General features: G+C 56.7%; 1 protein-coding gene and 1 non-coding gene across 3 annotated transcripts in view; both read right to left on the bottom strand.

Moving 5' to 3' along the window:
* Positions 1-64: 64 nt before the first annotated feature.
* TRNAW-CCA (transfer RNA tryptophan (anticodon CCA)) lies at positions 65-136 on the bottom strand. The gene has a single exon. It is a non-coding gene; the product is annotated as a tRNA-Trp (tRNA).
* A 947-nt stretch (positions 137-1,083) lies between these two features.
* BLACAT1 (BLACAT1 overlapping LEMD1 locus) overlaps positions 1,084-14,098 on the bottom strand; it is a 36,858-nt gene continuing 23,843 nt past the window's right edge. For both annotated transcript variants that reach the window (XM_075521569.1, XM_075521568.1), the window contains exons 2-4: positions 8,647-8,850; positions 8,022-8,342; positions 1,084-3,356 (exon numbers count right to left, since the gene is read on the bottom strand). In XM_075521569.1, coding sequence (XP_075377684.1) covers positions 8,709-8,810 — 102 coding nt within the window. In that variant the 5' untranslated portion in view covers positions 8,811-8,850 and the 3' untranslated portion in view covers positions 1,084-3,356; positions 8,022-8,342; positions 8,647-8,708. The remainder of the gene's footprint in view (positions 3,357-8,021; positions 8,343-8,646; positions 8,851-14,098) is intronic.

The raw sequence follows: 14,098 nt of genomic DNA, 5'->3' as shown, positions 1-14,098 counted from the left end.
CCCGAGGCCGGCCCCGCTCTGCCCGCACGCCGCAGGGCGTAAAAGGGAACCCCGGAGGGCACCGTGACCCCGACGTGATTCGAACACGCAGCCTTCTGATCTGGAGTCAGACGCGCTACCGTTGCGCCACGAGGTCTCGGCAACAACCGCCCCGGCCTGTCTGCAAGAGCCTGCGCGCCGCCCCGCGCATGCGCGCCCCGACGGGCCCTCCCCGCCCTGCACAGCCCCAACGACCCCCCGGGACTCTCTGCCGCCCGGGGCTCCACCGCCGCCCGGGGGGCTCTCCCGCCGCCCGGGGGGCCCCCCCGGCCCGACGCCGGTGGCGGCGGAGCGGGCCGCAGCCCCTCACGCCAGGCCGCCTAACGGCTTTCAAGCCTCCCGCCCGCCTCGGTCGGCCACGCCCCCCCGTGGGCTGTACCACCGCCCGGGGAGGGTTCGCCCCGCGCCACCTGGCAGGGCCCACCTGCGCCCTCCCGCCCCGGGGCGGAACCCCCCCATCCCCACCGCCTCTGGTCTGTCCCAGCCCCGGCGCTCCCAGATTTAAAGGGCCCAGCCCTGAGAGAGGGAGCCCCGTTACATGCGCTGAGTTGCGCCGGGCGGCCGTCCTCAGCCGGAGCGCTGCCCGTGGCCGGTGTGCCTACGTGGTGTATATGTTGCTGTTACACTGCAGTATGCCTTTGCTGCCTGTTTCAATGTGCATCTGTTTGCGTTCATACAGTTTTGACTGCCCTTGCGAGTGTCACCTTTTTTTATATCCGCAGTCACCTCGGGACTTGGGAACCCATCCCAACAGCCGCTGTGTTAAACAGAGCTGCCGCTACTGGATTTTACTGCAGCTTCTGCTTTGCCCCTGCTCCGTGTGCGTGCGTAATGAGTGCCTTTGCAGAGCAACTCTCTGGCTGCACGCAGGGCTTGGTGGGACGAGAGCGGGGTTAGGGGAGTCCCTCTCCCCCGCCTCTGCCCGTCTCCCACCACAGCCACACCAAACCCACCTCCCCTTCTGCTCCCACCCCGGGTCAGGGCCGCAAGCAGCACACACAGAATGAAACCCGTCTCTCAGAGGGGTATCGTAAAGCCGGTTTATTACAGCAGCTGCTGCAGCTGCTTCCTCGCGTGCTCGTACAGTCGGGCCGGGAAAGTGCTTGCTCCAAGTGCAGACGGAGAGACGTACAAACGACCCGCAACAGCACGCTGCTTCCGAAAGCAGGGCCGTGGCAGTCCTGAATATTAACCAGCAGGAGACAGATCAATAGGCGAGTCTCTCAGTGCAAACCGCAGTCATGATATGCATCTATAATTTATAGTACAATCTTGTAAACTAGATACGTTACAGCAGAAGCCGTCGGGCTCGGTGTATTTACAGCTCCAGGATACCTGGCAAGCATTAAAAGGAAACAGTCTCCATCATCTCCGCTCGGCAGAGGGTTGCTGATCCCTTCCCACGGTGCTCCCTGAGGACGCGGCGCTGGCTGGGATGCTCCTGCACCCCCCGGAGCTGCCCCAACATTTGTACCCCCGAGGAGGGCAGGGAGCAGCTGCTGAAATGCCCCCGTGGGCCAGATCCTGCCGCAGGGCTGCCGGGAAGGGGGAACATCCCAGAAGACGATGGGAGGTTTTAAGAAAACCCTCCAGGGAAACGATGCTCTGCCCCAGCTCCCTTCCCTCCTGCTGAATTACCCGGCCAGCGTTGCTCATTAGCATGTAGCCCGATAATTACTCAGACAAATGTGTTTTTCCATCTGACTTCAAAAGCCTTTGGCTGCGAGTCTTACTGATATCCCAGGAATGAAAGGCATTGTTGTGGGGCTGATTTATGGTTTAAGTACCACTGTGCTCTTACCCGCATTGATTGCATTTCCAAACACTGGTAATTTGTATTACGGGGTCTTTTGAAAAACCAGCTCAGAAAAGGAGGAAGCTTGTCATATACCAAAAACCCTGATCTCCAAACGTCTATAAAACCCCTACTCTAAAAATTCTTATAAATATTTTCTCTAGCGTAGGAAATACAATAGGAAGTAATCTGCTCTGTGCGTAGATGTGTGCGCTTATTTACAAACGCCGCATTTATTTTCTCAAACGTACAGTACAGTACGGGAGAGGACGCCTGCCTTGCCGGAGACGCTCATTTACCATCCGCCAGCACGCAAGGCTGACCTGGTCTTCTGTCTCTCCAAAGTAGAGAAAAAGTCATTTACTGGCATCATGAAAACAGACTAAAAATAGCCGGTTTCTATGGCTACTGGGGCTGGGAGACTCCTGAGGAACATGTCTGGGTAGGTCCCTTCGTGATGAAATCCAGACAGTGGGATAAAAGAAAAGGACAATAAAAAGAGGTTGAATGCTTTGATCCTCGTTAGGCAACATTAGGGAGATGCTGCAAGGACGGTTCCGTGCCTTTCCCTCTGCTTGGTCGTTGCACGCTTCTGCAGTGATCGATACAGGTTTATTAGGGGGGAATTAGGCAAATTTATTGGATCGAGCAAAATCCCAGAGCAAACGCTTAAATTTAAGCAGGGCTTTGTTGAGTCAGGGCTGCCTTAGCGTGTGCCCGCTGTAAATCTGTCTTTGCCTCCTTGTGCTTGCTCTTTACGTGCTTTTGCATAGGGATGGGGCTGAGACACATTTAGGAGAAATCTGGGAGTGTTGGGGTCCAGTCCAAGCTCATCTCCATATAATTAATATTTTTGTAGACACCTCAGCATACACACTGTCTCTCTGGATTTATACCGGCATAAACCGAAGGTTGAATTTGACCCGTATCTTTACACTTGTAATAAACTCCAGAGCAGTGATTTAATCTAGTGGTTTAATCCCCAAGTGCATTACTCGTGCGGTCACCACGCGTTGCAGGGGGACTGTGCAAAAATTAAGTTACATTCAAGAAATACGCTTTTGTGTTTCACCAACTTCCTTTTTTTTGGCCCGAAGATAAATCCAAAGGTCCTCGCCAAGGACAGCGCTGGGGCTGCAAACCCGGAATTCGGGAGGCTGTGCTGATGTGCAAAAATAGGAACAGAACAAGGTCAGCGTTTTCCCAAAACAACATGTGCTTCCCCGTGCCCACCTGGAGCTGCCTGAAGCTGCCTGCACTTTGTCCTCGGAGTAACCTTCTGAAAAACGTGGTGTTTTGGGGCAGCCACAAAGACCGGTACGGGGAGGCGAGCAGGCACGGGCTGGGAGGATGGAGCCTGACCGTGAACTGCAGATTTTATCGGGCTGCCCGAGGTATTTCTCTGCGCAATCCCTCAATGCTCGCTAGCAGAAGGGCAGCGGGTCAGCACGGGAACATTGAGCAGCTGGAAGAAAATCCTGCCCACGCGAGGGAGAAAGGGGTGGCTTTGACCAGGTGATTTCTGGAAAAAAAAAAAAAAAAAAAAAAAGTGTTTTTCTCTTGGTTACCACCTGGGATGCAGAAACTGCCCTGCCTGTAGCAAACACAGCGCTCGTTTAAAATCCATTGCGCTACGTCAAGCCGATGGTTGCGGGGCGTTTGGGCGGAAGCCGTCTGTCCCGCTGCAGAGCGGCTGCCTCGGGATCGCCGGGGTTGTTTTTCTGGTCCTTTTTCACATCTCCAGCAAAACCTTTAGGAATGCGTTACAAGACGAGAGTTCAAGCTGCAGCTTTTTTTCTTGGCTTGCCTCCTACAATTTGTGCGCGTACCCTTCCAGCTCACTGCACAAACATTTCTTCATCTCGAATCAGCGCAGTGCAAAGCTCCCCTGGCAGGACCACCTCCGTCACCAGCCCGTCTGCTGATGGAGGCTGCGCCCCGCGCCCCCGCATACACATATTTTGGTCCCCAACCCAGCTATTGTCATGCAAATAAACATCTGTAGGCTCCCTTGCTCCCAAGTAAGCCAATATTTACAAAGGGGCTACACTGCCTATCTTGGAAGTGAGCCTGAGGCGATGCTTCGGTTATTTTGATCATTAAAACGGATTTTTCCCAACACTCCAGCATTCGCTCCAGACCCTGAACCCTTGCTACAGGCAGGTCCTCGTTTCAGACGATGTTACTTCTCCATCCCCAGAGCTGGTGCACGGGTGTTGCTGGCTGCTGCCGGCTTCACCCCAGCCCTTTGGCACTGGAGGAGAAGCTCGGGGTGCACGGGAAGGGGCTGAGCTGCAGGACATCCCCCTCCAAAGCCCCGGCAAGGACCTGGCCAGGGCAGGCACCGGCTGCAGCCCGCGGTGAGAGGGACCTCCCTCCTCCGTGCATCCCACCAACTTCAAGGGAAGTCGGATGCTTTCCTTAGTATAATAAGATTAAAGAAGGATTATCGCTGGTGGGAACAAATGCACCTTTCAGGAGCACCGCTCTCCTCTTCCTGAGGAGGGACGGAGGTGGAGGCTCTCTCCATAAACCCTGGGAACCCACAGTACAGATAAGGCTTGTGTGGTACCAGGGGATTTGCAGGGAGCCTAGCTGTACGCTGAGCCAGCTCTGTACCGGAGAGGCCAAGTTACGTCTACTGCACCTTTACCCCAAGGATGCCCGCGAGCAGCCAGGACACGGGCGATTTTGCAGCCTCAGCTTCGGGCTCCCTGCTCAGCCGTGGGGGGTCCCTGCACCTCCTTTCCTCTCTCCAGAGGATAGAAAAGCCTTGGAAAAGCACTTGGAAACCGCTGAATGGCCAACTCCAGCGTATAGCTCATTGCCACCGACGTTAGTAAGATTTATCGACTACAGTATCGCTCAGGTCCAGTTGCTTCGGGAGTGGAGAAGCGAAAGGCGGGTGGAAGAGTCAAAGGCAGGGTGTCTGTCACTTGGGAGGGCAAGAGGAAATCCTGAACAATAAGCAAACTCCTAGTTTATAAAAACGCCCGGGGTTGTGCAAACGTGGGGGAGAGAGAAAGAGAGACGGGGAGAGAGTGTTTGTACTGTGACAAGAGCTGTCAACTTCCCAGCCTTCGCAGTCTCAGAAGCATACGCTGCCCTATTAAAATGCTGCCACTGGAAAGAGAGAGGAAAAAAAAACCTTTGCTTTTGCCCACTGCAAATTTGTTAGTGGAAGCTGGCTGGGCAGCTCGGAGGGGCGAGCGGCACGGGGCTCAGCTCTTGGCAGGTTTGCTACAGAAAACGCCAGGCTGGAGTCTGGTGGGAAACAATGTGCAGATGAAAGGACCTTCAGCCATAAATCTAGAGGTCAAGTCATTATGATGGGGGAATCAAAAAGCACCACAAGCCACTTATGAACACAATAGAGGTCAATCCAGGAGCAAACCATTTTGCTCAGAGCCATGGTGGAAAACATATTGTTGCTTTGAGAGCTACATCCATCCAGGGAGGTGGGAAGTTCTCTTTAAAAATAACCGTAGCTCGAGCGCTTTAACATTCATACTGCACTCGGTTCATTTATTGTCTTTTCAACTGCACGTATAATGCGTGTGGGTGAGTGTCTGCCTGGCTCAATTGTACACGCTACTTTCATTAAACACCTGGCTTGGGAACCCCTCACTGGAGACAGGAATATTCAAGACACGGGGAAAATCTGACCAGGCACGGAGCTGCCGCGCACGTCCAGCATGCGGCGAGTCCAGAAGGCGCGTGGTGTGCGCGTGCACGGCGCGGGCAGCGCGTGCATAGGGCGCGCACGGCGCGTGCACCAGGTACAGCGTGTGCACTGGGCGTGCATCATGTACAACGTGTGCACGGTGCAAGCACAGCGCGAGCACGGCGTGTTTCCAGCAGAGCTCCCAGCTCATCCCAGACCAGCCCGGGGAACTCCCACTACAACCGGGAGCGCCTGAAGCACCATCCCGTCACGCAGCAGCCTCATCTCCAGGGCTGCTCTCAGTGCAACGCCGAGCCTCCACCTAGACAGGAAATCTTGGGGTGGCTGTTAGCTGCACATCTTTAACTGCCAAACCATGATGGATCTGGAATCCAAGAGGTTTAGCAGCGAAGGTTACACAGTAATGAACTGGGCCAACCCCCCTCAACCCCACAGCAATGATTTAGCTTTTGCAAAGCCTGACTGAGCAAAGCTGCCCATGATTTTCCCCAAACCTCTGCTTTGATGGTCTCCCTGGAGCAATCACCCGCTGCCCGAACAGCCCCAGCTCTCCACGCTGCACTCACAAGGGTCATCCCTGCTCGGATTGTCATTAGCAGGGACCCAGCTTGTGTCCCCCCAGGAATGGGGCACTGTCAACCAAGCCAAAACGTGGGTGCATCAGCGTTAACCTCAGCCATCCTTGGTGGCTCTGCAAAGCAGCTCCTCAGCGAAGCTTAAGTAAAAGGTTGATGCAGCCCCACAGGTCCCAGGGGAGAGATTACAGCCGGCACTAACCACAGTGTTTTCCACCGACCTGAACGTACCAGGCTGAAATCTGCTGAGCTCGATGGTGACAAATGACAGGGAAGCCAGACCGCTCTCCTGGCTGGCCCCTCGCAGGGCACCTCATGTGCCACCGCGTGCCCTCTCCCGTGCCAAAACCTGGAGCCCAGCTGGGAAATACCCGGCTGGGAACACTGCCCAGGGGCTGCAGCACTGCATCCCACAGCTCACATCACTTGGGCTTAAAGAGGGGAAAAAGCCAAGCGTCCCGAGCCTCCCGACCCCGGGGTCTGACGCACGGAGACCACGCGCAGTCCGTGCCCCCGTGCCCGGTCCCGGCTGGCTGCCACCTCCGAGCCGGCTCCGAGCCGCACGTCCCACGCCAGTCAGCTGCTTCCCACTGCAGCCCAGACAACGGGCACCCAGCAGAGAGGATTTAAAGCTCCTCAGCTGCACCTCGTGTTATTGGCGCTCCTGGCCAGGCTCAGGTTTTTGTGCTAAATCCTTGGGATAAGAAAATAAAATAATAGCCATGTTGGTTCTGGATGTTGGCTGAGCCAACAAATCTCCTCCGAAGGGGAGCTGTCAGTGGCTCATACAGCTCTGTTTGCCCAGTGCAAATCTGGTCTGGGAGCACTGGGCAAACCCTGGAAAGGTCAAGCCAGTTAATCATGGCGGGAGGATTTGATCTCTGAGTGTGCTTGTCCCCCGCGGTAGGGGCTCCTGGGGGGTGTCAATCTGCTCAAGTCAATACCCCCCCCCCCATGCCGGTGGGCAGCGGGCACGGCTGCCCCCGAGCATTTACCCTTTCCTAGGGACTGTCCCTGCTGCTCTCCAGCACGTCTCGCAAACAGGAGCACCGGGGCTGTTGCAGCTGCTGGTGCCTGAAATGAGATCTTGAATGCCGGGTGCATTCGGGGATGTAGACCCAAGCAGCGGTCCCCACAAACCCTGGGGGACCCTGGCTCACGGACACTCGCCAGCTCTCCAGCATGCGGAGCCTGGGGCTGTTTGGAGGGTATCCGAGCAGGGATCTCTCTCCGAGATGCCTCCTGGAAGGCACAGCAGGCAGGAGCTCCTGTGTGGCTTCAGCGGTGGGTGGGAAGGACGCACAGATGGGGTAGAGGAGAGAAGGGGACCGTGGGGACGGCCACGCAGCGCAAGGCGAGCGCTCGGCCACCGCAGGAGGAGGCGGTGGCAGGAGCAGGACTAACCCTGGGGACGGGTGGCTCCTGCCCGGCAGCCCCGGGCATCGCTTTAGGCCCCAGGCTCAGGGGGTCTCCATATGGAGAAGGGAAGCACAGTATGGAAGAATATAAGGATTTCTGCTCTGGAGGACACGTTTGTGCTGGAAATGTCCCTGGAGTGAATCTCAGGTGCCCCGAGCTCAGGGATTTTGGCCCGTTTGCCAAACAAGAACAACCTCCTGCTGAGCCTCATGGCTCAGGTGTGCAGGGGTGGGGGTCAGGCACCGAGGTGTCCCCCCCACCTGTGGCGCGGGAGCTCCCGGTCGGCACCGGTCGCACAGGGAGCGGCGTCCGAGCAGGGCTGGCGTGTCTGGTGCCTCCGAAACGCTCTGGTGTGCTGCACCCGCGGGACCGGGCAGGGCAGAGGCATGGAGAATGGCTTCTTGGAGTCACAGACATTTGCTTGAGATAGACTTTAAAAAAATAAAAACAAACCCAAAACCACCTTGTTTTTATGTTCAGCCAATTCTACAGCAGCAGGACAACTTACCAGCCAGGGCCAGCCTCTCTGGCACTGTGACTCCAGGAAGGACAAGGTCTGGCCCCAGCTTTTAAAAACCCCTTCAGGGTCTGTCTGTTGAGACTTGTTGGAGCAAGGGCAGGTCAGCTGGCTCAGGAGGGGAAATCTCTACCCTGCTGGGGCGCAGGGTCCCTCTGACACCGGCTGCTTGGGTCCTGAGGGCTCGGTGCCCGGCAGGGCCGGGGGTCCGGGCAGAATTGCTGCAGCACCTGGATAACATCCACAGCATCTGCTTCTGCCTCTCAGCAAGGTCATTCCCGTGCTTTGGCTCTCCCCTGGCCACGCAAGTATCTGGGAAGAGGGAGGGGAGAGAAAATGAGAGAAGCTGCAGGATAAGTGTGTTAGAGCAGATTAACCAGCTCCCTCCGCGCTCTTCCCAGCCCGCTGCTGCTATCAATGAGCAAAAGCATTGCTCAGCCCCAGGCTCCTGCCAAGCACCATCCCAGGCACGTCAGCTCGGCCGAGCAGCCCCCCAGTCCCCTGAGACACCCCGAGACAGTGCAGGCAGAGGGTGATGCCCGGCGGGGAGCTGGTCCTTGGAGAGGTGAGAAGAAAGGAGGCAGCAAATGTCCCCCCCCCGGCAGTCCCAGCATACCGGTGGGAAGGGGACGGAGTCCCGAGGCATGGCTCGGCAAGGCACACGCACGAGTCTGCTCCTCACACGGCTGTCTCCTGCTCCGCGCTGGACTCTTCTTTCTTCCTCTTCATCTTGCAGAAGCCATGGAGCCCGCAGAAGCAAGCAAAGGTGAACTGGGGCATCACCTGGCGCAGGAGAGGCGTGGGAGCACCCCTGGGAGACCTGGATGGGGACAGGGAGAGGAGTCAGGGCAGCCCCTGCAGACGCACGGGGGATGCACGGGCAGGATGGAGGGCGTAGGACAGATCCCCAAAATCACAAAACTGGAACATCATCCTGCACCGGTGCACATCTCCCTTCCCCCTCCTTCCCCGCATCCGAGGCCCCCAGCCACGCGCTCCCAAATTCCCTACCCAGCGAAAGACGAGGAGATTAACCCCCCCCCCCCCCCCAGCCCCTCTCCTCAAAAGCAGTGAACAATCGGGACAGACGTGGGGACAGCTTGCGGGGCCTAATGCATATTCGAGGGCCCAGGAGGTGAGGTGCCCTGGGAGCGCCCCGGCGCAGAGGCAGCACCAGTGGTTACGGCACAATGAGGCACAGCTGAGAGCGGAGTTCACTCTCTTTGTGTCCGTTTTCAACGGATAAAATAATGCCCCAAAGCACAGCCCACATTATGGTCCAACAGCTGCAAAATGTAATTATGCAAATGAAAGGCTGTTTGTTTTTTTTTTTTTTAATAAATAACAAATACTTGCAGAAATACTGTCTGAAACGAAACCTTCATTTTCTCCCTACTTTAATTTTTAGCTTTTGTACAGTTTGCAAATGACCAGCTCTAATTCTGCCCCAGAAGAGGAAGTGCCAGTGCTCAAAGGGAGCCGTGCCCAGCCTGCGCAGCGTCACGCTGCCCAGCAAGGCACGTCCTCGCCACCAGAACTGTGCCATCCTCCAGCCGTGCGGAGAGCAGAGGGACCGCAGCACCCAGAGCACAGTCACCACCTGGGGCTCCCTGCAGAGCCTCAGCTCGGCGTTTGCTCCCTGTCAGCAGCAGCACAAACAGGGAACAACTTAGGGCCTCAGTTTACCCATCTGTGAAATGGACATGATGCTCAAGCTGTCAGAGGAGTAAGTGGAAATCTCAGCGTAGGAGGTACTGTCACCTCCTGAGGCTCACGGCCACCAACAGTAGCGAGCAAAGAGTGACACCCCCCCCCCCCAAGAGCTGGGCACTGCTGAGAGCCCCCAGCCCGCTGCCTGCAGCCCACAGCCCCGGCAGAGTTTGGAGCAGCCCTAATTCACAGCAGGGACAGCTGGGAGAAAATTAACCAGGGGAAAAAAGCCAAAGCAGGTGGGGCCCACGGACCCCCATCTCTACGCACTCTTCACCAGCGGTGATGTTGCAGGGGGGTGATGCCACATCCCCGCCTTCCCACTTTCCCCCTTTCCAAGGGGCCCAGCTGCAGCACAAAGCGAATGGCAGCGGCGAGAGGCATCCCGTTTAATCCACTTCTGCCGCTGCCCCCCCTCCCCAGCCATCTGGGTACCTGTCTGGTAGCTCCCAAATTAAATAAGGCTACCTCTGGAGCTCACAAATAACGACAACAGGCTCTTTAATGAGTCTCCTGTTCTGAATGGCTTCTCAGCATAGCGGCAGGTCTCCTCGTCTCTCTTTGTGCTGCTGCTTTTTTGTTACCAGCCTGAGAATGGGATTTTGGAGGGAACGGCTGGCGCAGAGGGGCTGCGCGGGGGCCAGCCCACCGGGGCGGGGGGGCCGCTCACCTCCCGGCCCCTGCACCCTCCCAGCTTTGCACAGCCTCAGCCGCAGCAGAGCAAAGGCGCTGCCAGCGGGGAAGGGACGCCGCGAAGGGAGAAGCCTTCGGGAGCTGGCACCCCGGTTTGGCACGCTGGGGCTGATCCGGCACTGCCAAACCCCGATTTGGCAAACACCTTCCTCGCCCGTGCAGGGCTCCCACCCTCCCACCCAGCGCCGTCCCCGCTGTTTAACACTCTCCATATTAACCAGGCAAACGTGTCCGTGCTGGACCTCCCAGGCAGCCTCGGCTGAGCAGCTCTCGGTCCCCGTGGGTGCCCGTCGCCGCTGCCCCGTGCCACCCGTGCCCGGCCCGGCTGTCCCCCCCCTTGCAGACACAAAGCCGCCCCGAGAGCCTGGGCGGTCCGGCTGGGACCCCAGCGTCCATTAGGGAGCTATTGATATATTTAGAGGAGCTTGTAACGCGGAGGCTTTTCAGGCTGACCCTCTGCCTCCCATTCAGGCGGCAGACAATGATGAATGAGCCCCGGAGAATAGAGGCAGCCCAGCTGAGGCTGACGCTCCTGTTCTTCTTGAAAAGGTAGAAAAAGGATCCTGAAGGAGCAAGGAATAATTAAAAAATAAATGAACTGGCTTGGGCAGTGATGACAGAAGCCCCGCTTGATTTGCAAGGCCTGGGCATGCTTCACAGACCCATGCTGCCCTTTCTATTCAAGGGAGAAGATCCTTGGGATAAAACTCCACTGCAGCAGAGAAAATGCGAGGAGCATTAAAAATGTAAAGCTAGAGAATTCTCTTTAGTCAACTGCATAACCCCGGGCTGTGTTTGTCACTGTCACAGTGATGAATTGGGAGCTGTCTGAAATCAGCATGCTCACTTTAATAATGTCACTTTCTCTGAGCCCTAAAAAATGTCTTTCTGAACCAGCTGGACAGAGTCTATTCCTTAGCCCAGCAATTACCCATTTCCCTGGGCTGCGCTGGGCAGCCGGGCAGCTCTCGGCAGCAGGGCGGGCAGCTGAAGCAGGACAGCTTCAGGAGGGGAGGTGCTGGGCAGGGAGAGCCCTGGGTGCAGGCAGGGGTGCAGGCAGGGCTCGGCACAGCCTTGCTGCGGGGACGGGCTGGGGCTGCCGGGTGACGCCGGTGGCCGCCGGACCCGGGGAAGGTGTGCTCAGGCGCTGGGAGCTTTCGTTTTGGCCGATTTTTTTTCCTCTGCCCCAGCTTTTCTATTTCTGCGAAACGCCATTGAATTCACTTTTAGCTACTTGGTTGGAAAAAACAACATTAAGTTTTGCATTTTAAACCCTGAATTTCAAAGCTGCCTTTAGCCGCCAGCGTGTCGGTTTTTTCCTGGGAAATGGGATCATTTGCAATGGAAATTGGTCCCTTATTTTTGCAGGGAACTGAATGGAATTAAATAATTTGTAATGAAATGTAGAAAACTTCCCAGAAATTTCATTTCAGTTGCCTCTCGTGATAGCTAGTCCATCCACCTCTACAGCCAAGGTTTTCAGGAGTGACTGATGATCTGGGGATCGCCAGCCTGGTTTTCTAAAATCCGCTGAGCAGACACCCTCGGAAGAGTCCCCGGGGGCCGCAGCACTGTGCTCACGGGACTTGCGGAGACTTTCTCCTGAAGCACGGCAGCTCCGTGCAACGCAGATGCTCCCTGCACGGAGGCAGCCTTGCCTGGCACTTTCGGTCCTTTCTTTTTTAAGCACCAGAGGTGCAGGGCCCACATCCCTGGGGCTTGCTGCCGGGGCAGCCTGTCCCTGAGGGGACACAACCCCGTTCCCACACTCCCTGTCCCCCTCCTCCTCCTCCTCACAGCCACAGGATCCATCTAATTTAGCTATTTTTCAGCCAAGCTTTCAAAACCATTATTTCCTAGGGTTGCTTCCCCCCCCCCCCCCAAACCTTGGGCATCTCGCTGCTTACAACCAGACCTAAGATAAAACCAACTTCAAAGCAGTTTCTATAATGAGCAGCAGTGCATTAGAAACCCAACAACAGAGGAGACGAGACCGGGATAAAACTAACCTGAAAAGAAGCACCATCCCTTTAAGGAGAGATAATGAACGGAGAAGCTGTTGCTTGGCATGTTTGCAGAGAATCGCTAATTAAAACATCGCTTCTGTAAAGTATGCTGATCCCATTGATTCTTCCCCCCACACAGTTAATTTGCTGCTAGGAAGGCAAAGTCGCAAGGGTCCTCATTATAAAAATTTCACTGGCTGCAGCTAATGGTTGTAATTAATAGGTGCAATAAATTTCAAATGGGCAGCCAGGGTGTTCATTAGCTGTGGGCTGACTCAGCACCGGTGGCCTCACCAGTTACTAAATAACCCATTTCCAAGCGGACGGGAGAAGGAAGGTGCTCTGCGGCACAACTGGCACATCCATAATTCCCCGCCGAGAGCAGAGCTGAATAAATAATTCCCGGCAAGTCCCGGATTTGTCTCTTTTTGTCCTGTTGGTGAATTGTCCGTGCAAACCTCCTCCAGCTCTCGGCCAGCTAACTGGGGGCAGGTTTTCTCAAAAGCGCTGGCGCAGGCAAGTGACCTGGATTTCGTGTGGGATCAGCACTCGAGGAATTGAACCCTCTGATGCAAAGGGTGGGCAAATACCCAACGATAATATCACGTAGGCAGGCACGGATCAAACCCCGGGGAAGCCGTTCATGCAAAGCACAGACCCACACGTGGGTGGGTCGGTCTGCTGGGGACGTGGGCTGCGGCGTGATTTTTAATGCCTTGGTGCTTCTCTGGGCATCCTGCGCAAGGGCTGAGCTTTAAAATCTCCCCGGGCTCCCGCTGAGCATCGTCCCCTCCGTAGGAGGTCCCAGTGCCGCAGCCCCGTGCGCGCACCAACCCTCCCGGGGGCCGGGGGCCGCTGGCGAGGCGCTGGGCGTCCCGCTGTGTCCCGTTAGGGCCGGGTGCCGTCACAGCTTTGATTAAAAAACCCAGCTTTTCAGTTCATTATCATCTGGCTGTAATTAAAATACTAATAATTGGCACCGTCTCCCCGAGTTATCTCCTGGGACCAGCAACCATGGGACCGAGCGACCCGGTAAGAAGCTGGTGCTGCTTCTGCTGCTCTTCCAGCGCACCATCAACGCTGCACGGAGGCAAACCCCATCCCGGGCCCTGCGTGGGCAGCAGCCTGTGGGCAGTGACCCCAGCCTGCGTGCTGTGACGTGGGAAGCAACCCCGCTCGCCCCAGCGGTATTCGGGAGCTGATGCCCCGTGCACGAGCCGGGTGGCCCTCGCACGCCTGAAGCCAAAATTACAGCTGCTGCCACGAGGGATGTCCGGGGGCCGATACGGCGGTGCCAGGGCTCTGTGTCGGGGCACGCGGCTGCGATTTCCCCTCCCCGCAGGGCAGCGCAGGACAAGCCCGTGCCTCACCCACCGGCAGCTTTGGGATACGGGAGCTCCACACCCAGCTCCCGGAAGAAGCTGGGGACGGTGGATGCCTCACTCATAAATGGCAGTTATTATCTGTAATTAGTGGCTTGTCCTGCCCTGCACGTTCGCTCCCGGGAGCCCAGGAAGGACCGGGGACTGCTGGTGGGGTCTGACTGCTCCAGCATCTTTGCCGGGCACTTTTGGAGATGGAGCTGCCCAGGAGCACCCGTGCAGCGGCTCTTCCTCGAGAGCCCTGGACCAGCGATGGGATTTCGATAGCTGCCTTTTT

This window comes from Mycteria americana, chromosome 20, assembly GCF_035582795.1.
Source record: "Mycteria americana isolate JAX WOST 10 ecotype Jacksonville Zoo and Gardens chromosome 20, USCA_MyAme_1.0, whole genome shotgun sequence".
Lineage (NCBI taxonomy): Eukaryota > Metazoa > Chordata > Aves > Ciconiiformes > Ciconiidae > Mycteria > Mycteria americana.
The sequence above is the reverse complement of the archived record's forward strand: the minus strand, read 5'-3'. Positions and strand labels throughout refer to the sequence as shown.